At 49.6% G+C, this 23,470-nt stretch overlaps 1 protein-coding gene across 3 annotated transcripts in view; it reads left to right on the forward strand.

Moving 5' to 3' along the window:
* MKNK2 (MAPK interacting serine/threonine kinase 2) overlaps nucleotides 1-23,470 on the forward strand; it is a 39,915-nt gene that overhangs the window by 4,523 nt on the left and 11,922 nt on the right. For all 3 annotated transcript variants that reach the window (XM_044672084.1, XM_044672092.1, XR_006506060.1), the window contains exons 3-12: nucleotides 5,846-5,933; nucleotides 6,588-6,689; nucleotides 6,901-6,998; nucleotides 12,832-12,911; nucleotides 13,282-13,355; nucleotides 15,525-15,629; nucleotides 15,954-16,009; nucleotides 17,298-17,393; nucleotides 20,349-20,543; nucleotides 21,366-21,530. In XM_044672084.1, coding sequence (XP_044528019.1) covers nucleotides 5,846-5,933; nucleotides 6,588-6,689; nucleotides 6,901-6,998; nucleotides 12,832-12,911; nucleotides 13,282-13,355; nucleotides 15,525-15,629; nucleotides 15,954-16,009; nucleotides 17,298-17,393; nucleotides 20,349-20,543; nucleotides 21,366-21,530 — 1,059 coding nt within the window. The remainder of the gene's footprint in view (nucleotides 1-5,845; nucleotides 5,934-6,587; nucleotides 6,690-6,900; nucleotides 6,999-12,831; nucleotides 12,912-13,281; nucleotides 13,356-15,524; nucleotides 15,630-15,953; nucleotides 16,010-17,297; nucleotides 17,394-20,348; nucleotides 20,544-21,365; nucleotides 21,531-23,470) is intronic.

Below are 23,470 nucleotides of genomic sequence, written 5' to 3' on the forward strand. Positions count from 1 at the left end.
CTATTGCTCTGCTCCCTCCTCCAGTGCTAGTGTTGGGGGGAGGGGAGAGACCACTCAGAGGCTTTGAGCTCCCCTCCTGTTTTTCGGACACCTTTTTGAAGCTCAGGATGTGAATCTAGGAGGCGTAATGAGTGTTGAAATGAATTGTGGGTCTCTCAGACAAGTTGGGGGTCTGGGTGGTGGCCTGGCCATTTTCAGAGAGGATGGTCTGCTTGGGGATGGCGATGGGTGGGTAGCAGCTCCCTGGATCAGGAATTGGGAGACCTCTTGGTCCTAGTTACCCCGATGGGCCTATTTGCTCTTTGGGATAATATGAAGATAATTTAGGAAGGTGATGCTGCATTCTGACATAGGAAACATTACTTGCTGGCTGGCAAGCCTCGGAGAATGGTGTCATCCCCATTTTGTAGATGAGAAAACCAAGATCAGGGAGGTTTCAGTGACTTGCCAGAGGAAGGCCTGCTGATTTCTGCTCTGTTCTTTGTCTTGCATAGGAAGAACCGGGGATGTGTGTCAGGGAAAGATCAGACAAGAAACGAGAAACCGAGAGAGAGAGACCCGTAGCTTTCGCTTGAGCTCTTTCTCTGACCTGCCCACTTCCTCCAGCCACCTATCCCAGTGGTTCTAGGAGCCGCAGAGAAAGGGGTGTTTGTGGTTTGGGTGGGGGGGAGGAATCCAGCTCCTGACCCCACCCCCAAGCTGGTTTAGTCTGGAACCTCCTCCCTTTCTCTTCCTCCCCCGCTGCTCCCAGGCCCTGGCCGCTCTTTGGCTCCTAGCAACAATCTCTGCCCCTTTGGCTGGGAGGGGGCAGAGAAAGGTCTTGAGCAATCCCAGGGTTTGACCCATCAGCCTTATTCCCTGGCCAAGGAACCTCGGGAGATGGGCAGCTGTCAACATCTGGCTCAATCCCTCCTCCGTGGGGAAATTCTCTTTCAACCGGGGAAAGGGGGTTGGTGAATTAAGTTTGGAAGGGGATAATGATGGGAACCTCACTTTTCTCCCTTTATGATTGGATTATAAATAAATTATAAATTTGGATTAGATTATAAACTATAAATTGTAAATAAATTATAAATAAAAGGAGAAAAATACCTTAAGTTAAAAAATTAAAATATTTACATTTACCTCTTCTAGGCATTCTAGGCAAAAATGCCTCCCTAGCTCCTTTAAAATAGGGCAAGTGAGGGGCAGCTGGGTAGCTCAGTGGAGTGAGAGTCAGGCCTAGAGACAGGAGGTCCTAGTTTCAAACCTGGCCTCAGCCACTTCCCAGCTGTGTGACCCTGGACAAGTCACTTGACCCCCATTGCCCACCCTTACCAATCTTCCACCTATGAGACAATACACCGAAGTACAAGGGTTTTAAAAAAAAAAAAAAGTAAAATAGGGCAAGTGATAACTGGAGGTCCTGGGTTCAAATCTGACCTCAGACACTTCCCAGCTGTGTGACCCTGGGCAAGTCACTTGACCCCCATTGCCTACCCTTACTCTTCTGCCTTGGAATCAATACCCAGTATTGATTCTAAAATGGAAGGTAAGGGTTTAAAAAAAAATAAAATAGGGCAGGTGATGGGGGTATACTCCCATTTTATAAAAGGAGGGGAATTAGATCCAGAGAGGTTCAGAAAGACTGGACCAGGTCTGGCTGGAATTGGGAGAATTGACTCTCCTGCTTCACCCCAATTGATGGAGTAGAGAGAAGACTGAATTGGAGAATGATTCTAAAGAACATGGCTCATTTCTATAGCTCTCATTCCTATGCTCCTTTACACTGTACCTCAAACTGTGCCAGGGAGGAAGGGGCAAGTTAGCAGAGTCGGATGTTCTGAAAAGAGTGGTGGGTTTGGAGTGTGCAAACCCACTTTGCTTCCTTTGGGGATCATGGGCAGATTTCTTCTCCCTGGACCTCAGTTTCCTTATCTGTAAAATAAGGGAATTGAATGGAATGGACTCAAAGGTTCTTTCCAGTTGCAGAACAAGCAATCCATTTTGCAGTCTGAGAAACCAGCTCTTGGAGGTTTGAGAAGGCTTCTCTGTGTCCCTGCATTAGAAGAGGGTCAAAGCCAGGACTCTGGCCCGTCTCTGCCGAGTTCAGCACCCTTCCCAGCCTGCCTGGACCCCTGCTGTCTAATTCCTGTGTGGCATGCCTTGCAGGAACCTAATGAGGAGAAAGTAAACTTAAGCCTATTACCACAGAACAATTAATCATTCCTCTGAAGCAGGAGGGTCTAGATTGGAGTCCAGACTCTTAGTGATTAGCTGCATGACCATAGGCCAAGCACTTGACACCAAAGCTTCTGTTTCCTTGAGGGTGATGGAAAGGGCACTAGATTTGAAGTCGAGCCTGGTTTGGAATCCCAGACCTTATTTTGCTCTCCCTCTGGGCAATTCCCTCTCATCTCTGGGCCTCGGGTTCTTATTGGTAAAAGAGGAGGTTGGACTCTGACTTGGAAGGACCCACTCTAAATCAGTGATCTTTGTCAGCCGGTCAGTCCGCTAGCATTTAAGTGCCAGCTGTGTGCCGGGCACGATGCCAAGCGTTGGAGGTCAAAGGAAAGGCAAAGATCGTTGCTTCCTGTAAAAGGTGGAATTTTAGCTAAGACTCAGGGGAAGCCAGGAGGTAAACCATTCCACATAGGGGAGACCTCAGCCAGGGGAAATGCTTAGAATTAGGAGTGTTTAGTTCAAGGTATAGAAGGGAGGCTAAGATCACTGGATGGAAGAGAACTTGGAGAAGAGGAAGGTGTTAAGAAGACTGGAAAAAGGGAGGAAGGGGCCAGGACGTGGAGAACTTTGACTTTTATATTTGATCCTGGAGGTCATAGGGGACCCCTGATGTTGATTAAGTTGGACGGGAGAAAGACATGCATGGTCAGACCTGTGATTTAGGGAGATTGGCTTCACAGCTGACTGGAGGACAGCTTAGACTGGGCGGGGGGGAGAGACTCGAGTCAGGGGGGAGAACCCCCAGACTATTGGAATAATACAGGCATGACTAGATGAGGGGCTTTATCAGGGATGGCATTGTGAGAGGAGAAAAGGAGGAGGAAATAAGATGTTTCAGAGGTAGAAACAACTGGACTAGACCTCTGATTGGATGTGGGGACAGTGAAAAATTGAGGAAGATTCCTAGTTTTTGAGCCTGGGTGACTAGAAGGATGATTAGAAGAGAGGAGAGTGTAGAGGGGAAAGGTGATGAGTTTAAGATTTGAGATATCTAGTAGGCAGTTGGAAATGCAGACCTTGATTTTGGGAGATAGGTTAGACCTGGAAAAACAAGTCCGAGAAATGCAGATGTGGAAAATAAAATGGATAATACTTGAATATCATTGCCTTCAGAGAATGGTTGTGGCCTGGTTTCATGGCACCAGCCAAGGGATGTCCATCCTGATCCCCCAGAAGCTCACCTAGCATCCTCCTAAGTCCCTGTTTCTTACTATGACCTGTGTCAGGAGTAAGGGTTCCCCCCTCTTTAGTCCTCAATTTTCTCATCTTAAATAACAATAATTAGTATTTCTATAGCACTTCAAAGTTTGCAAAATACTGTACAAATAGAATCTCATTTGGTTTTTCACAACAACCCTGGGAGGAAGGGGCTTTATAGATGGTAAAGGGCTGGAGAAATAGGAACAATTATTTTTCCTGATCTTTGAATTTGACAAACTTGGTGTAAAAATCCTGTTGGAGGGAGAGATGACCAAGAATGGTGCTAGGAAAGGCTTGTAGTTTACCCACCTCTCATTGAGAGCTTTTGAGTTAATGAGGTTTTTGGACCCCAATTCCCTCAGCTTCATGACACCTAATGGATCAGAGGAGCAGGAATCCGAGGATTTTCTTTTGGAGATATTTGGGAGTTGTGGAAGCCCAAATCAGCCTACCTTTTCATTGGATTTAGAACTAGCCACAGACCTCAGAAGTCATCTAGTCCAATACCTGCATAGGCAACTAGATTGTACAGTGGATAGAGTGCCCAACCTGGGGTCAGAAAGACCTGATGTCAGATCCAGCTTCAGGTACTTAGCTTTGTCATTCTGGACAAGTTACTTAACCTCTGGTAGCCTCAGTTTCCTCATCTATAAAACAGATATAATAATAATACCTACCTCCTAGAGTTGTTGTGAAAATCAAATGAGATCCTATTTGTATGGCATACAAACCTTGAAGTGCTCTAGAAATACTAATTAGTGTTATTTCAGATGAGAAAATTGAGGCCTCAAGAGGGGGGAACCCTTACTTCTGATACAGATTGTAGTAAGAAATAGGAACTTAGTAGAATACTAGGTGAGCTTCTTGGAGTTCAGGATGGAGAGTCCTTTGCCAGTGCCATGAGACAAGGGCAGGTTGTCAGGGTGTGGGGTTGGAGTATACCATTTTTCTGGGGGAGAGAAGGATGGTGAGATACAGAGAGACAGAGAAGGAGGGAGGGGAAAAGAGAGAGGGAGTGGGAGAAGGAGAGGAGAGAAAGAAACAAAAAGAGAAGAGAGAAGGAGGAAGGGAGAGGGAGGGAGGGAGAGAGAAAGGGAGGGTAAAGAAGGAGAGGGAGAGAGAGGGAGAGGAGAGAGAAAGAAAGGGAAAGAGAGAGGAGAGAAAGAAAGAAAGAAAGAGGAGAGAGAGAAAAAGAAAGAGAGGGAGAGAGAGAGGAAAGAGAGAGAGAAAAAGAAAGACTCCTTTGGATTACAGAATTTAGAGCTGGGTGAGGGACTTCACAGATTTAGTTCAACCTCCTCCTTTTGCAGATGGGGAAGCTAAGGCTGAAGGAGGGTGCAGGAATTGCCAAGTCTTTGACATTGCTGGAAAAAGAATCCAGGACTTTGGACTTCCTTCCCAATCGGGGCCCAGAATGGGTTTTAGAAGCTTGAACTGGAAGGAACTCTGGAAGCCAACAAGTATAACTTCTTCAGTTTACAGAGGAAGAAACACATTGGGAGAGGGGGGAGATGACTAACTCAGGGTCTACCTCCAGGAAGCAGCAAAACTGGAATATGAACCCAGGTCCTCTTAATCCAAATCCCGTGCCCTTCTTATGATATCTGACAACCTCGGGCATGTCAGTGCCATTCTCCACAGGTGCATGTTAGTTCTGCTCTGTACCTTGGCTGTAGACAGCACCCCTAATCTAGGCCATGTTGGTTACCCAGGAGACCTGGCAAGAGAGTGGGGATGGCTCCGTGCATCCCATCCCCCCACTGCTTGGGATATAGGCTGAGACGTCACCTTTGTTTGTGCAAAGAGAAAAACATTCCTGTGATTATTGACATCTTTGTGCCCGTCAGGCAGGGTCAGCTGTCTGGGAGGCAAAGGGCAGTAGCCTCCGGTCTTGGGCTCTTGGTGTGTCCAGCCTCTTCCCTATCTCATTTCCTAGTTCTTCAGTGCCCACTTTAGACAGCTGCACCCCACCTTCCCCCCGCCAGCCACCCTGCTTTAAGGTTTAAGGGAGGGAATGTCTCGAGCACAGTGCAGAGGACCCAGCCTGGCCAGATTCTAGCCTAAGTCACTGTGCGACCTCGGGCAAGTGCCTTTGTTTGGGGGGGGCCTCCCTTCTCTCCTTTGGGGGTAGATGGACACGGAAGCGAATGGTCTCTGAGGTTTTTCCCTCTGGGGTCAAGTCCTGTCCATCTGGGCCTGCCACATTGTGGTAAGAGTCATTGAGATAAAGGCAGCCTGCAAACACCTCAAAAAACAGAGCTGTCTGAGTCATGGCTTCGCCACAGTTCCAGATGGAGACTAGAAAGCCCCAGGGTGGAAGGGGCAGGTGGTCGGGGGGACCCCTTCCAAAAAACAAGAGAAAGGGGAAGTTCTAGGAGACTCTTCTCTTGACCTGGACTCCTCCCCCTTCCTCACCTCGTAGGGACAGAATCCTTTCGAGCTGGCCTTCGCCGTCAACCAGTCCAACCACCTAGAATCTGTCTTCAATTTCGAGTGCCCGGCCCGCCCTGGTAAGCCCTAACAGACTGGTTTTCTGCCCAGCGGGCACGTGGCCAGGGAGCCTCGAGACCATTGGATGGACGTGGGGGGGCTGTGAGAGGAGAGGCAGGGCGCAGGGGGAGAAGTCAGGAGAATGGGAGCCGGGGAATATCGGTGCGGGGCTGAAGGGGGAGCCGCCGGAGGCCGGTGTGCCCGGGGGGAGCCGCTGTCCCTTGTTCCTCACCCCTTTAGCAAGTTCTGATTGGGGAGTCAGAGGGGAGAGCCCTGGAGAAAAGGATTCTTAGCTCTGAAGCTTAGCTATGAGAGTGGATGCTAGCGTCTCTCCCTACCTTTCCTGACCTCTCGGGAGGGCCTTCCTTGGACTCCATTCCCGCCTTGCCTCACCCTCTCCTAAAAATAGCCGGTGAGTCCTAGGGTCCTGAGCTCTCTCGTGGCCCCTCGCCGATGCCAAGTCCCTGGGGCAAGCCAGGGAGATCTCCAGATCGAAGGGGATTCTGCTCGGGATGGAGTCCTTTAAATAGGGCCCTGAGCCCTCAATTCCCTGACCCCGAGGCTAGAGGGGGAGGTCTGGGGTGGGGAGGACGAGCGCCCCGATAAGAAGAGCCCCCCCTTTACTTTTGTGCCCCCCCACACCTCCTGCGGTTGGGGGGTGTTGTGTGCCCCAGACATGCCCTCGAGCCAGCCTATCGACATCCCCGACGCTAAGAAAAGGAGCAAGAAGAAGAAACGATGCAGGGCCACCGACAGCTTCTCTGGAAGGTTCGAAGGTGAGTGGAGTCGAGGCCAGGCAGGGCAAAGGGGGATGGACGTCTGTTGGGGCCAAGAATTCTGAGCCGGTGCTGGGAGGGGAAGAGAGGGGGGAGGGACTCGGGTGAGGAGCTCGCTGAGAAAGGGAGAGGCGAGAACTTTAAGGGCGTCCTACCAGCTGGATCCAGCCCGGCCTGGGGTACCAAAGTCCTTTCTCTCCCTCTCCTCCAGATGTTTACCAGTTGCAGGATGAAGTGCTGGGGGAGGGAGCCCATGCCCGCGTCCAGACCTGCATCAACCTCATCACCAACAAAGAATACGCCGTGAAGGTGAGCCGGCGGCCAAGGAGGGGCCAAACACGGTCCGGTCCGGTGGGGAGGGTGGGAGGAGGTCTGTCCTTCAGGAAAGTCCCGGTCCGAGGCCCGCTTGTCTCTGTCTTGTTGCTCTCTGGTAGGATGACTTTGGGTGAGTAACGTCATCTCCCGGGGCCTCGGTTTGCCATTTTTAAAGTGAGGAGGTTGGACTCAATCTGGGAGGATCTTTTTAGGCTGGATCTCGCTTTGGAGGCCAGACATCTCCCTGCTCGGCTTCTTTGGTGGAACGAGCGTTGAGGTGGTTTCTCCGTCGGATCCAGGGATCTGGAGAGGAGTTGTTGGGGAGAGGCCCAGAGGGGATCCGAGGAGGACAAAAGTAGAAGTAAAAAACAGGGAGGGAGAGGAGGGGAAACCCAGAGGCTGAACGCTGCTGTGGGGGTGATGCTTAGTCAGAAAGCAGCAGGGAGGCTTCTCTCCCGTCCGTCTGTCCCGTGACTAGGCCTCCTTGGCTCAGACCCCTCTTCTGGGAATCCAGGTCACTGCACAGACCTTCATTACTAAGGGCTATTTACTGAACTGCTCAGGCCCTGCTCTAATAATAACTGACCAGCTCCTGATTGGAGCCCCCAGGCTCTGTGGGCAGCCCTGGCCAGGCCTCTGCTGCCGAGCTCGCCCTTCCTTCTCTCTCTGCCCCCTTTTCCCTCTCCTCTGTCTCCTTACTCACCCTTCCTCTTCTCCTACCTTCTCTGCCTTCTCTCTCTGCTCTTTTGATCCCTCCTCTCTTCCCCCCTTTCTTTCTACATCTCCTTTCTCTCCTCATCTCCCACCTCAGGAACAAGAGGACTCAGTGGTGAGGCCTCTGGCTAGAAGAGAGAACTATGGTCTGCAGCGGGCAAATAGCCTGGTGGGCCACCCCATCCGGTGACCATAAGGGTAAACTGGATATTGCAGTAGGTAGAGCACTGGGCCTAGACGCAGAAAGTCCTGAGTTCAAATCCTGGTCAAATCACTTAATCTCAGTCTCCTCAACTGTAAAATGGGGATAGTAATAGCATCTACTTAGAAAGCTTGTTGAGAGGATCAAATAAGATTATAATTGTAAATCACTTGACATAGTACCTGGCACATAGTAAGAACTGCATAATGTTAACTGCTATTATTACCATTATTTAATAGTTTTTGATGAACTAAGGTCTGCGTAAATGCTAGAAACATTTCCTGAGAAACAGTGTAAAGGTTTGTAGGGTTCCAGCCTCTTTGTTGTACAGGTAGGGAGACCGAGGGCCAGAGAAGGGGACAGAACTGTCCCAGAGGTAGTGCATGCAGAGCCAGACACCAATTCCATTTATTTATTTATTTGTCAATTAACTGGACCCCAGTCTTCAAATTTGAATTTTCTTTTTTTTTTTTTTTTTTTTTTTTTTTTTTTTTTAAACCCTTAACTTCTGTGTATTGACTTATAGGTGGAAGAGTGGTAAGGGTAGGCAATGGGGGTCAAGTGACTTGCCCAGGGTCACACAGCTGGGAAGTGGCTGAGGCCGGATTTGAACCTAGGACCTCCCGTCTCTAGGCCTGGCTCTCAATCCACTGAGCTACCCAGCTGCCCCCCAAATTTGAATTTTCTTGATCTCTCTCCAGTCACAGAAAGAGGGAATATTGAGGGCCAGGGCCTCCATTCAGATCTGGAGAATATCCTGTTCCTTTGGAGTTTGAAGCATAGGTCTCTGAATACTACAAAAGGGCACACCCAAAAGCATTTTTATTAAGTTGGTTTCTTACTGGAATCACCAAGTGACTGTCAGTTTGACTAGTTTTGAGTCTTGCTTTGAACAGTGACACCGGCAGAGTGGATACACCGAGAAAGAGAGAAAAATCAAATGCTTAGAGTCTTTGAAACATGGTTTGCCAGTTTGAGTAATCCCCAAAGCTGTACCATGCCTTCCCCAACCCCTGAGCTAATAAGGAATTTACTTAAGTCTATGCATAACCTTTGGCTGGATAAATACTAAAACTGGATGAGTTGGGGACAGCTGGGTGGCTCAGTGGATGGAGAGCCAGACCTAGAAATGGAAGGTCCTGCGTTCAAATTTGGCCTCAGACACTTCCTAGCTGGTTGAGTCCCTTATCTCCCATTGCCTAGCCCTTACTGCTCTTTTGCCTTAGAACCAATACACAGTTTTGATTCTAAGATGGAAGGTAAAGGTTTAAAAAAAATGGATGGGTTGTGAGTGTCAAGGGGAGCTCTGAGTGTGAGAAGCTCTGGGGAGACTTCCAGATGTTCCTTTGCCCTCCTTTCCCAAACCCGAGAGGACAGGTAGATAGGGGTGAATAAGCTCTCCTTCGTTGGTTCCTGAGTAATCAATATGGTAGCTCTTTGAGAGCATTGACCCTAACCGAACAAAACCATTGTAGTCTGACACTCAGGAAATGGACCTCCCCAAAGAAGGACCTGGTCTAGCTCTCTCTTGATGGGGAAGAAGGGAGGATCAGCCCTCCAGGTGGTAGGAGTAGCCTTAAAGAAAGAACAGTGCCTGGCACGTGGCTGGCAACCCACGAATGCTCATGGATTGACCTGGGTTCAGGGAAGGAGGACGGACGTGGGAGGATTCTCTGCCTGGTCTTAGCCAGCTCTGAAGCCTCTTCTGAACCGTGTTTAAAACAACCCAAACACCCTCCGTCTCCAGCTAAGGGAACCCTGTGGGATGAATGGAAAATAGTTGGCAAAGTCCTTAAACCTCAGAGAGTCTTTATGTTATTTGGAATCTTCCCTTACCAAGCCTGGGCATGCCAGTGACCATCCTTTGTCCCTGGTCGTGAATTGGGGGCTTCTCAGCCCACCTCCCTCCTTCCATAAACGAACAGGTAAACCAAAGAAGACCTGCGGCAATTGTGTTTCTTCTGGGCTAGGGATGGGAAAGCATCTTCCCTTAGGCTGTCCCTGAAAGGAGAGAAAATAGAAGCTAGTGTCCCATTTTTATTACTGTGAAAACTGAGGCTGAGTTAAGCCTCACTTTCCCATCACTGGGCTTGGAGTCCTAAGTCTCAAGCCAGGGTTGCTTCTATTGCCCTGTGTGTTTGGGGAGGGTGGATGCTACTGTGTGGGCACTGTCCCTTTAAGTGACTTTCCTCGGCATAGGAGTTGGCCAAGAGGTGGGGGTGGGCAGTCCCCACCCCCACCTCTTCTCCTCTATTGGTTGAAGAGGTTGACTTATGGGGGGGGGGGTGGAATGGGACAGCTGGAGGGTTAGAGCTCCCCAGGGAGCTTTCTTTACCCAGCAGTCTCTGCTATGAAAGGAACAATGCTTCCCTTTGCCAAACCCCCATCGGGGCTAGATTTCCCTCTTGTCTGTTTCCCAACACCCTCCCCCCTAATCTGTTCCAAGCATTGGGGGAGGGGGAAAGAAGAAGGGCTCTTGGGGAATAGGAGGCTTTCCCTCCCCGGGACAGAATGAGTGGCTTAGAACAGCCCACGTTCTCACATTTCCCCACAGGGAATCTCCATGGTAAGGATGAAGATTGGAGCTCCTGGGCTGGCCACTTACTAATAGCTCTGTCCCCCGGCCCTGGTTTGCCCTTTCTTTAGGGAGGTGGGGGGAAGAGGGCAGTGTCTGCCTCTGGTCTTCTGAGATGGGAGAGGAGAGGTCAGCACAGGTTCTGGGACTGATTAACCTCTGAAGAGGTTAGAGGAGAAAAGCGTCCTGCTGTCTTCTCTGTGTGGCTTTGGGAGACAGACTCAGGCAGAGTGCTTGTAATGAAAGAGTTTTGTTCTGCAGAGCATGGCTGTCCAGTGCTTTATATTTAACGAGGCATTTTCATGGCCCTCTAGGAGGTGTGTGTTGGGGGTGGGTGCCAGTAGGAAATCTCTGTTTTGCAGGGAACTTGGAGATCAGCAATTGTTTAAGGCCACACAGAGGATGGCAGAAAACTGGCCTAGAATGGACGTTTTCTAACTGGCCTAGCAAACTGAGACAAGCATGGAGGTTAATGCTTAATTTTGAGACCCCATGATAACATTTGTTAACTGATATCCCCCTCTCTCCTAGTGTCTCTTTAAAAAAAAACCAACCTTAATTTCTGTAAGAATTCTAAGTTTTGAGACCCCAACCTTACTTTCTGTAAGAATTCTAAGTTTTGGGGGAAGCTGGGTAGCTCGGTGGATTGAGAGCCAAGCCTAGAGATGGGAGGTCCTAGGTTCAAATTTGACCTCAGACACTTCTCAGCTGTGTGACCCTGGGCAAGTCACTTGACCCCCATTGCCTACCCTTACCACTCTTCTACCTTGGAGTCAATACACAGTATTGACTCCAAGACAGAAGGTAAGGGTTTAAAAAAAAAAATTCTAAGTTTTGAGACCCCGTGATAGCAGTTAACCCCCTCTTCCCTAGTGTGTCTCTCTTTTTTATTTAAAAAAAAAAAAACAAAAACAAAAACCAGCCTTACTTTCTGCAAGAATTCTAAGGCCCAAGGGCTAGGCAAACAGGGTTGTGACTTGTCCAGGATCACACAGTTAGGGAATGTGTGAGGTCACATTTGAACCCAGGTCCTTCTGATTCCAGGCCTGGTACTGTATCCATGGTGCCACCTAGATGTACTTTCTCCTAGACTCTCAATAGCTGTTGGGTCTCTTAATGCCTCTGTTTCCTTGTCAGTAACAGCATTTAGAACCGGGAAGGACCACAGAGTCAGGGGCATCATCACCTAGTCCTTAATTCACAGGATCATTTTATAAACCTTCAAAGTGATGTGTAAACATGAAATGAATGCTCCCATTTGTTTGGTCCCAGTAAAAACTCCCATCTCTGAAGCAGTTTCCTCTTTGAAGCCTGGTGAAGTAGGGAAACAAGCTCATTTTACAGATGAGGCAACTAGACCTCAGAGGTGAAATTCAATTCAAGTTATTTACTGTTGAGACTGGCACAGTCATAGGCTCTGGGGATAGAAAGCCGCAAACAAAACAGTCCCTGCTCTCAAGGGGCTTACAGTTCATTTAAATAATTTGCCCAAAGTCACCTAATTAGTGTTAGAGATAGGACTGACTGACAATAGCTGACAATAGATATCACACCTACTATGGGCCAGATACAAATATTATCTTATTGGATCCTCACACCAATTCTGGGTGCTGTTAACCATTCCCATTTTATAGATAAAGAAATTGAGAGATTAAGTAATTTGTAGGTAAAGAAACCAGAGAGATTAAAGAACTTGCCTGGGGTCATACAGCTGGTAAGTGTCTTGACATTGAATTTGAATTCAGGTCTTCTTGATTGTGGGGCCAGGATCACATCCATCCTTGGATCTTCTGCCTCCTGAGTCAGTAGTGCTGTTTCCATTGTACTTTAGTGCCCATCTAGGAACTCTTTGGGGGTCCTTTTGTGAATGAGTGACCATTGGGCGCTTCGTCATCCTTCCATTGGCCAACAGTGATAATAACAATAACAGTAATAATAATAGCTGGCATTTAGAGATCTTTTTCCAGGTTTGGAAAAGGAGAGAGGATGCCAGCATACGGAGTAGGGTTGGCTCTGCTTGCCCTTGTTCCTTTTCCCAACTCATCCTCCCCCTTTATCCAAGTGTCTTCTTGTCAAGAAGCCCAACTGACCCTAAGGAGAAAGGAACCGAGATCTCTAGTCCCCTTTCCTTGGAGATTTACATTTTAATAGAGAACTCCAAAAATTTAGGTACAAAGGAATAAAGAATGTTTGCATTTCATGCTTGGTAATGAGTAACTGGTCTGGGGGCCTTCAGTCCAGCTACCCCACTTCCAGTTGTGCTTTTTTGGGGGTACTTTCGAGAGAGGCCTCAGCTCCTCTTTTCTTGGGACCCTACCAGCCTTTCTCTTTTTCAGATCATCGAGAAGCGCCTGGGCCACATACGGAGTCGGGTGTTTCGGGAGGTAGAGATGCTATACCAGTGCCAGGGACATCGGTAATGAATCCCTCCCTCTTCCTGCACCCTTCCATCCCCATCTCTGCCTTGGGAGTCTCTGTTGCTGCCCTCCTCCTACCATCCTGCCCCATGCTCTATGTAGTATTTCTCAGCTGACCTGTGGATAAAGGCCTTAAATTTTCTAGCGGAGGTCATTTTAATGGGCCGTAGCATCTCCAGTAAGGCCCATACCTCCTCCCTCTGCTACCAACTCCATGCTAGTTCCTGGTGCACAGTCAGCCTTTTCCCCTAAGATGGGAGGGAGTTCAGATCCTCTTCAGGGCTAAGGGCTACCAACAGAGGCCAGGATGGGGGGATTGGCCACTGAAATACCTTCTCCTACCCCCCTCCCTTCCTCTTTCCTCCACAGAAATGTCCTTGAACTGATAGAATTCTTTGAGGAAGAAGACAGATTCTACTTGGTGTTTGAGAAGATGAGGGGTGGTGAGTATTCGAGGACCTCCAGTTAAGACTGTGGGTGCATGTCCCAGGTTTTCTCTGACCCATTATAGGGTATTATCCACCCCACCCCCCCCCGTTCCTGTTGTGAAAGGCTTAGGTTAAAAAAAAAACACTTTAAAATTCATGAAATCTTCAAAGTGAATATAGGATTCTTGAGAAGACTTCCTTCTATATAAGACTAGGAATGGATCCTCCTTGGATACACAGAAGAAAGAATTTTAAGAAAGAGATTGGGGATGGGACAGCTAAGTGGATTATTAGAGTCAGACCTGGAAATGGAAGGTCTGGGGTTCATGTCTAATGATCCTGGGCAAGTTGCTTAACCCTAGTTGCCTAGCTTTGACTGCTCTTTTGCCTTAGTATTGATTCTAAGACAGAAGGTAAGGGTTTTTAGAAAGAGGGGGCGGGGGAATTGAGAGGGGGAGAGAGAAATCGAAAGGGAGAGGGGAAAAGTGAGAGGGAGGGAGAGAGAAAGGGAAAAGGGGAGTGGGAGAGGGAGAGAGAGGAAAAATGAGGGAGTGGGAGAGAGAGGGGAAAAAGAGGGAGTGGGGGAGAGAGAGAGAGAAAGGGAGAGGGAGAGAGAGGGAAAAAGGGAGAGGGAGGAAAAGAGAGAGAGGGGAGAACAAGCAATTGAGAGATTGGCCCAACAAGTTTATCAAGCACCTCCCCCAGCCCTAGCTTTTGTTTCTGTGAGTTATCTCTACCTCTTATTTACTGCATTGTCAATTAAAACACCTTAGTATTGTTTTGAAATCCATGTGGGCTCCCTGTGGTCTTGCATTTTGAGAACAACTGGACTAGCGCTGGAGCTTCAATACTCCTGAATGAGGCCCAGACCAGAGTCTAAGCTCATTGGGAAATAGTTCATAAAATAAATAGCAATACAGTAAAACAGAGATGATTGTACATTTTAAGACAGAGTCAACATGTGGCCCGCAGGGATCCTTTCATACTTAGTGGCCCCTGTTCTCTTTTGAGCTTGATGCTCCTAGCCTAGCGGACTTCTCTGGCCCTGGATTCTCTGAAAATTTCCTCTTCAGTCTACCCAAAAAGTGGCTACTGAGCCCTGGCTTGAAGACCTCCGGGGATGGGGGAACCAGCTAGTTTCACTCACTGAATTCTAATGTTTAGGAAGTTCTTCCTAATATGAAACCTAAATTTACCTCTTTTCTCCCCCTCCGCCCCCCCCTTTTTTATTGCATGTTGGGAAAGGTTTCAATGTCCACTCAAAGTGAGAGGCATTATGGGTGTGGGAAAAGTGTGTCTGTAGTTTGGATTAGACACCCAGATTTGAGTCTCCTATCAGCTGGTGAATTCTGTGACAAGTGGAGTTTAAAAATTAAAAAAAATCCAACTTACAGAGTATATATTTTTCCATGCATTTCCCTACTCAAGTGACTTCTCCGAGCTTGAGCTTTCCCTTCTTGGAGAAGAGGGAGAGCAAAGATGCCCCCTCTGTGCTGGCATGATTGGGAGGCAGGTGAATAGATGGTGAGCTGTAAAGTACCATGGAGGGGCAGCTAAGTGGCTAAGTTGGATAAAGAGCCAGGCATGGAGATGGAAGGTCCTGGGTTCAAAAATGACCTCAGACACTTCCTAGCTGTGTGACCCTGGGCTAGTCACTTCACCCCATGGCCCAGCCCTTACCGCTCTTCTGTCTTGGAATGAATACTCGGTATTTCTTCTAAGACAGAAAGTGAAGAGTTTTGTTTTTTTTTTAAAACCACCATGGAAATGAGGCATGATCTCCATGGTGGTAATGCCTCCTCCAAGAACCCCAAAAGATCCAGGAGGGCAGTTTTGGTCATCTTTCTCAGAAGCATTCCTAGATACAGTGTGTTTTTGTGGAAAGAGCACTGAATTGGGTGTCAGAGGGGTGTGTTTTTGAATCTCAAGACCCTCATTAGCTGTGGAACCCCTGTGTAAAACAACTCTGAGTCTTGGTTTCCTCCTCTGTAAAATAGGGACCATCACACTCGAACTGGCCAAAATTGGTTGGAGCGTGTTGGCTTCGTACCAACAGAGCTGTCTGTCTAAGGTGGCATTCCTGGGGTCTCCCCTTTCCAGGGTTCTTGTGTGGGGTGAGGGTGAGGCCGGCCTCCCCCCCATGCCCTGTGCCTGACTCCCCTCTTCCCCTCTGCCCCCCGGCAGGCTCCATCCTCGCTCATATCCATCAGCGACGTCATTTCAACGAGTTTGAGGCCAGCATGGTTGTCCAGGACATTGCCAGCGCCCTTGACTTCTTGCACAATAAAGGTGGGCAATGTCCGAGTCCAAGGGGAGGGGGCTTGGGAAAGGAGCTGCGGCCAGAAGTCTGGGCTGCCTCCCTCCCTCCTTCCCTCCTTCCTACCCAGTCCCCCACCCTGCCCTATCCTCCCTGCCCCAGCCAGATGGCTCTCTGCCCGCCCCCTAATTCAGGACCCAACCCTTGGGCCTTCTGAGAACCCCTTGGGAAACTCCCTCGGGTCTGCCTGGCTCTGTCTGGCTCTGTCTTAGCTCCCCGATCCCCTTAAGGTATTCTTCAGTGCCTTCCCCCCATCCTGCCCTTGACATCGCCTCTATTGTCTGGCTTTCCCCCAGGGATTGCACACAGGGATCTTAAGCCTGAAAACATCCTCTGTGAAAATCCTGACCAGGTGAGGAGAGGCTCCTGAGAGGCGCCTGGAGGGGGTCGGTAAGGGGAGCAATGGGCCCCTTGGGGTGCAGACTCTAGGGCAAAGACCCCTTGAGGGGAAGGCCCTTAGAGCTCCCCTTAGCCCAGGGGCCTTCTTTGGGTCAATAGGTCCTGGGAATCCAAGGGAAGGATCCCATCCTCTGAACCACGTTCTTAAAGGCATAAAATAAAAATGGGACGATTACAAAGGAAACCTGTAATCCTGAAATGGACTTAATGGAAATTGATTTTTTAAATTCATTTAAAATGATGATTTAAAAATACAAGTTTGGGGCAGCTGGGTAGCTCAGTGGATTGAGAGCCAGGCCTAGAGACGGGAGGTCCTAGGTTCAAATCCGGCCTCAGACACTTCCCAGCTGTGTGACCCTGGGCAAGTCACTTGACCCCCATTGCCTACCCTTACCAATCTTCCACCTATAAGTCAGTGCACAGAAGTTGAGGGTTTAAAATTTAAAAAAAAAAAAAATACAAGTTTATTTTAATTAATGTATTTAAATTTAATTAATTTAAAATTTAAAAACCCAACAATTAATTAAATGAAAAATACAAGGACCCCCTGAAATCACTTAGACAGACAGACCCCTTGGAGGAGGGGGTGGTTCTGCGGGCCATAGTGGCAGGGTCCCTGATCTAAGACAGAGGAGAAAATGGGCTCAGAGCAGTGAGGAGGCTTGAACCTAGGTTGGAGGACTCCCAGTTCTGTGCTCTTTCCATGGTAACAGGCTGCCCCTCTAGTGGGCTCCCTGTGTGAGTTCTGGCGTGCTCCTCTTCTACCGGGTCTTTGTTTCTTTATCTATAAAATGGGGGCCAGACCCTCTGTCATCCCCATCTGAGGATGCTCTCTAAAAGTGCTCTCCCACTCCAGGGGTTCTGGGTGGAGTTGGGGTGCCCGTAGAAAGGAAAGTAAGGCAGAGACCTAGAGAAAGAGTCGCTTCTGCCTCCTCTTACCCTGCCTTGGGAAGTTGAGGCTTGGTAGGGCTCCCCGAGAGCCTGGGGGGGGGGAATGCCCTCCCTTCCTCAGCTCCCAGGGCCTGGCCTCTCTTGGGAGGGAAGTGCCAGAGGTCAGCGGGCCAGGTCTGGCCAGCGGCCGCCCTACCACTATTAGGAGGGGAGGTGGAGTAGGAAAAGGTGACCAGACACCGGAGTTGGGAGTCAGAAACCGCCCGTGACACGGGAGTCAGAGGGCTTTGCCGAGGGGGTAGGGGTGCCTCTGCCACACACCTGCCTGTCTCTCCCGCCCCTCCCGCCAGGTATCTCCAGTCAAGATCTGTGACTTTGACCTGGGCAGCGGCATCAAGCTCAACGGGGACTGCTCTCCCATCTCCACCCCGGAGCTGCTCACCCCGGTGAGTGGGGAAGGGCCGGGCCTAGCCGGGCTAGTGCTGCGGGGCCACACTTACGTAACACCCCCATCGAGGGGCGGGGCCTTGAGCACCGCAGGCAACATGGGAGGAGCCGGAGGGAGAAAGCTCGGGGCTCGCCTTAGCAACAGCAATCTGATTGGGCGGAGGGTGGGGCCTGCCACTGGGGGTGCCCAGAAATAGGTCAGGCGAGGCTTGGGCGGAGGAAAGGGGGGGACTGGCCCCAGTGTCCCTGTGTGTTTGGGGTGAAAGGCTGGAATCTTTGCCTGGAGCCGGGCCTTCCCATCCCAGGGAGGAACTGAGGAGGGCGGATGACTGGCAGAAAGCTTCTTGCCACTGCTGTCCCACCTGGGGCTAGGCAGGCCGGCGGATTTCTGAGGTGCGCCTTAGGGTTCCGCCTGCGCACTCTCCCTCCCAGGGCGTGTGTGGAGAGGATAAACTGAGGCAGGGCTAACTCCGGGTGGAAGGAAGCCCCTACCGTGGGCCTTCCTTGAGGAGCGGCTGGCCTGGGTCTTACGAGGGGCCGCTACTAATCTCCCCAAGACCTGGCCGGTTGTTGGAGGGAAGCCCAGGCAGGGCGGGGAAGGAGCTGATGCAAACCAGTCTGGAGGGGGGAAGGTGAGGCTCCCGGCTGGAGTGAGAGCTGCTGTGCTGCCACCGCCTCCCCCTTCCAGGCACGAAGTTCTCCTCTATCCCTACTGTAGAAGCAGGGGAGGACTGCCCAACCCCCTTCACTTCCTGTCTCCTTCCCCTCCCCCCCAGGGCTCTGGGGAGGCTGGAAAGTCCCTGTGGCTGGTGCCTCTCCACCTTTCCCTCTTTTTGCCCCTCCCCCCTCTGGGCTCTGGGGTCCTTGTCTGTAAAATGACCCAACGACCCGGGATCCCTTCTAGCTCTAAGAGGCTCCTACCCCGTGCTCCATCAACCACCAGGCAGCACACACTGACTAAGCAGCGATTGGGTGTCCAATGGCGAGGTGGCTCAGTGGTTAGGGCTGGAGGGGGCCGTAAGGAGCAGAATGGAGATTCAAGCCCACTTCTGGGGTCTCCCAAGTCTAGCCATAGCTCTCTTCTGGCCCTGAAGGAGGAGGACATGAGCAGGGTCCCACCAAGGACTGATGCCCAGGGATGGGGATGGGACAGTGTCGTGCCTACCCACTGGGGATGGCCTCAGTCATCTTTGATGAGCAGCTTGGAGACTGCCCATTTACCTGTAGGACTCAAAAAAATATACAGCAACTCCAAGTATTAATTTTATAAAGTTTATTAGTAAAGCCTTCACATTTGCGAATTAGAGCTACAGATCTGTAGCCAAACTCATGTGGAACCAGCTTGGCCTCCTCCTCCTCCTCCTTCTCCTCCTCCTTCATTTTGGAAGGAGGCCACATCCCACCCTTCCTCTCTGGCACAAGTCCTGACTCTCAGCTAAGACCTGGCCAGGGTGGGGCGGAGAGGAGTGGAAGCCATGGCATCCAGTCTCTCCTCCTGGACAGAGGAAGGAAACTGAGGCAGTCTATCATGTTACATTCATTTTTTTTTCTTAACCCTCACCTTCTGTCTTAGAATCAGTACTATGTATTGGTTCCAAGGCAGAAGAGTGGTCAGGGGTAGGCTATGGGGTTCAAGTGACTTGCCCAGGGTCACCCAGTTAGGAAGTGTCTGAGGCTAGGTTTGAACCCAGGACTTCCCTTCTTTGGGCCTGGCTCTCCTTCCGCTGAGCTACTTGGTCTCTTATCCTCATTTGATAGACATGAGCTCCTGTGCCAGGGAGAAACCTGAGTTGGAACCTGCTCCAGCCAATTGATCTAGGCCTTAATTTAAGCCATTTTATACTTCTGTATGGTAAATGTGGAGTTGATTGTTTTGTTTTGTTTTTTTTATAATTGGAAAAATATCAAGAAATTCAAAAGCAGATGTACCTAACATTTGAGTTTTGTATTTTTTGTCTTGCTTTGTTTTAACCTCATCATTAAACATAGTTTTTGATCTTAAAAAAAAAAAAAGGAGGAAATTGAGGCTTAAGCAATGAGTCAGCCCACAAAACATGTACTAAATTGAGAGACGGGTTCAAATTGTGTCCTAGACACTTAGATGTATGGCCCTGAGCACGCCACTTAACTGCTGGCTACCTTAGTTTCCTTTCCTGTAAATAGGGATAACAACAGGGCCTCCCTGTTAGGGTAATAAAAAGGAGATGATGTGGGCCAAGTGTTGTGTGGCCCTCCAAGCTGTCATCCTAATTATAACTATAAAATTGAGGAGTTGGATTAGAGAGGACGTCTCGATGAGGAAACCGAGGCCCAGGGGGGAAGAATGATTCAGTGGTCACCCAAGTCCTCCCACACCAGCCCTCCTTCCGTGGGAACACTCAAGCTTCTCAGCCTTGGCTTGACTTTTGAGGCTTTGCCCAGCCTGGACTTCACCCTCCAGGGCAGACAGATCAGTCTTCCAGTTAATTGTCTCCATGCTTGCCCGTCCGTCCTGCTTTTGTGCTTCCTATTCTCCATTTCCTCCTCCCTTCTTCTCTCTGTTTATCTTTAGTGATCTGTAATGAAGTCTTCCCTGACTCCTCTACAGCTCTCAGTGCCCTCCTAAAGCACAGACTGTGCCAGTCCCTGTGCCCTTGGCCCCCAAAGTCCTCCCTTCTTTCCCCACTCACCCTCTCTTCCCAGCTAGAACGAGGACCCTTCTAGGACACGAGCCACAGGTGGCCCAGGGAAATCAAAATCTGAGCGTGCAGGCGGGTTCAAACCTCATTTCTTTGTCTGCTGCCTGTGTTAGCCCGAGTTGGTCCTTTTAAATGATGAAGAACTGAGCTCCAAGTTCTTTAGTGCCATCTGTGTCCCCAGTGCCTAGCACAGTGCCCCGCACTCCACAGTCTTGCATTAGGTGTTTGCTGCCTCTTCTGGCGGCGCCTCTCACCCCTCTCCTCTTTTCTTCCCAGTGTGGCTCGGCGGAGTACATGGCCCCCGAGGTGGTGGAAGCTTTCAATGAGGAGGCCACCATCTATGACAAGCGTTGTGACCTGTGGAGTCTCGGGGTCATCCTCTACATTCTGCTCAGCGGCTACCCACCCTTCGTGGGCCACTGTGGCAGCGACTGCGGCTGGGACCGGGGTGAAGCTTGTCACACCTGCCAGGTGAGGACCGTGGCCTGGCAATGCCCTCCTGGCATTCCTTGGGCACTTATGAACTGCTCAGTCACTGGTTCTCCTCTCTGATCGTCATGGATTTTGGTATTTTAAGAAATTCATCCTCGAGCATCTGGGTAGCTCAGTGGATGGAGAGCCAAGTCCAGAAATGAGAGGTCCTGGGTTCAAATCTGGCCTCAGACACTTCCTCGCTGTGTGACCCTGGGCAAGTCACTTAACCCCCATTGCCCAGCCCTCACCACTCTTCTGCCTTGGAACCAATACACAGTATTAATTCTAAGATGGAAGATAAGGGTTTAAAAAAAAAAAAAAGAAAGAAAGAAATTCACCCAGAAGGGAGCCAGAATTGACTTTCTGGGACTTTGCTTTTCTTGTCCCTCTTCTCCAAGTTTGGTCCATTGTACCAAGCAGAAATATATTCTCTTGTCCCTGTCAAATCCTCAGCTATTAGAATGCCAGTCCTAGAAGGGACCACAGAGACACACACAACGGACAGCAGAGAGAAGGATCGTATCCCCTCTTTCCTCCCCAAAGTTTTCCCTTCTCCAGGTTCAACATCACCAGCCCCCTTAACTGTTCCCAGTGAGACATACAGTGTCCAGACCTCTCATGGGGTTCTCAGCCATGGGGTGGGGCAAGGGAGATTCTTCCAGGATTCTTGAGAGTTTGGGGGCAATTCCTCAAGTAACCCTCTCATGAGAAGGGAGGGAGTTTATATGGATTATATAACTTTGGAAAACTTACGTGGAAATGTATTAAGAAAAAAAGTAACCTTATCTTGGTATCTTCCCTCTCCCTCCACCTCCCCAGAACATGCTTTTTGAGAGTATCCAGGCAGGCAAGTACGAGTTCCCCGACAAGGACTGGGCCCATATCTCCTTTGGAGCCAAAGACCTCATCTCCAAGCTGCTCGTCCGGGATGCCAAGAAGCGGCTGAGTGCGGCTCAGGTCCTGCAGCACCCCTGGGTGCAGGGGGTGAGTCGCTGGGGCTGGGGAGCAGCCGAGGAGGGTGGCCCCCTTCTGCTCTTTGGGTTTCAGGTGGTGTTGTGTTTGAGCTTGGGGAAGGAGAGGGAAGAGTCTCTCACCCTTGGAATCCTAAAGGGGACAATGTGAATTCCCAACAGTCCCAAGGTCCCACAGTGTCTTTGGATTCTAAGGGGTGTCACCAAATTATGGAATATCAGAACTAGAAGAGTTGGAACTTTTCAAGCGAAGACACCGAACTGGAGAGGTTCACTTATGATTTGGTGACTGATGCTAAAATGATAATTCTTCACATTTCTATAGCATTCCCTGGAAAGTAGATAATATAAATGTCCCTGTTTTATAGATGAGGAAACTTGAGACTCATATCTAGTGCTTAAAAAGCATTGAGTGTGAGGCTGAGACCTCAGTGCATGTCTCCCAGGTCCAGTGCTTCTTCCACTATTTGGTGCCAAATCTTTTTTTTTTTTTTTTTTTTAATTCTTACCTTATGTCTTGGAATCAATACTGTGTATTGGTACTAAGGCAGAAGAATGGTAAGGGCTAGACAATGGGTGTTAAGTGTTTCCCAGGGTCACACAGCTAGCAATTATCTGAGGCCAGATTTGAACCCAGGACTCCAGACCTGATGCTCTATCCTCTGTTCCACCCAGGTGCTCTATGTACTAACTCTTAAAGTAGAAGGGACCTTAAAGAGGCCATCCATATCCTTCTTATTCTTACAGATTAGGAAACTGAGACCCATTGAAGTGACTTGACCAGAGTCTTTCAGGAAGTAGAGAGTTGGGATTGCTCCATTTAATTCATCAGACAGTGCTTGGTTTGTTCTTGGGGGTTCTGCAGAGGCTCTTTTCATGGAGTCTGTCCATGGTTTTTGCACGTTATTTTTCCCTTTAGACCTTGAGCTTCTTGATAGCAGGGATTGTTGCTTTGCCTTCCTCTGATTTCCCAGCACTTAGCACAGTGCCTGGCACATGGAAAGCACTTGATAAATGTTGATGAATGGACTTGAATCGAGCCTCTGTTGGGGCTCTGGGATGCAGAGAAACAATGGAGCCACGAAACAGACTGTCTTGTGTTGTGGTTGTGTTTTTAAGACTGAGACACAGACGCGGAGTCCCCATAGAGGATGGGGTGGGGAGGGCCATTGCCAGCCACCTTTTGGGGCCTGGATGGAGCCTGGGGAAGGCTTCTTGGAAGATTCTTCACCGTGTCCACAAGATGTGTAGTCTAGTCCATACCTGGTTGAGCATTCCCTCTGGAAGCCCTCCAGACTTGGCTTGTGAAACTTCCCATGGACTCCCTCCCACTTTGGGGTAACCACAATAATCTGGAAGTTGTTAAGCTTCAGTGTGCCTCTTGGCATCCTCCCCACGTCCGTGGCTTCTAGCGCTTCCTTCTGGGGCTAAGCAGAACCAGGCTAACCCCTCTTTTGCGTAATAACCCTTCAAAAGTTTGCAGATAGCTGCCCTATGCAGCCCTGGCACCCCCATCTTCTTAGCCCGCCTTCTCCCTGTCTCCATTTTCTCTTTTAAAAACAAAGGAAAAGAAGAAAAAAAAAACGCCTTATTTTCTGTCTTATGAACAACTCTTAAGACCAAAGGAGCAGGTTTGGGTAAGCAGGATTAAGTGACTTGTTCAGGGTCACAAAACTGGAAAGTGTCTGAGGTCAGATTTGAGCCCAGGATCTCCCGGCTCTGCTCCCTACATGCCTGGTCTTGTTTCTTTTCCTAGAGCACTATCTCAATGGCTTCTAGTCCCTTAGGCCGTCTCCTCTGGACAATCCAATTTATGGCTGCGCTTCTCAGTGATGGCACCTAGAATCCAAGACCTGGTTTGACCAAGGCAGAGTGCAAAGATCTGTCACTCCTCGCCTCCCCCATGCAGTCAAAGAATGCCAGAATTTTGGGGCTCCCTCATCTCACTATAAA

The sequence above is a fragment of the Gracilinanus agilis genome, chromosome 1 (assembly GCF_016433145.1).
Source record: "Gracilinanus agilis isolate LMUSP501 chromosome 1, AgileGrace, whole genome shotgun sequence".
NCBI lineage: Eukaryota > Metazoa > Chordata > Mammalia > Didelphimorphia > Didelphidae > Gracilinanus > Gracilinanus agilis.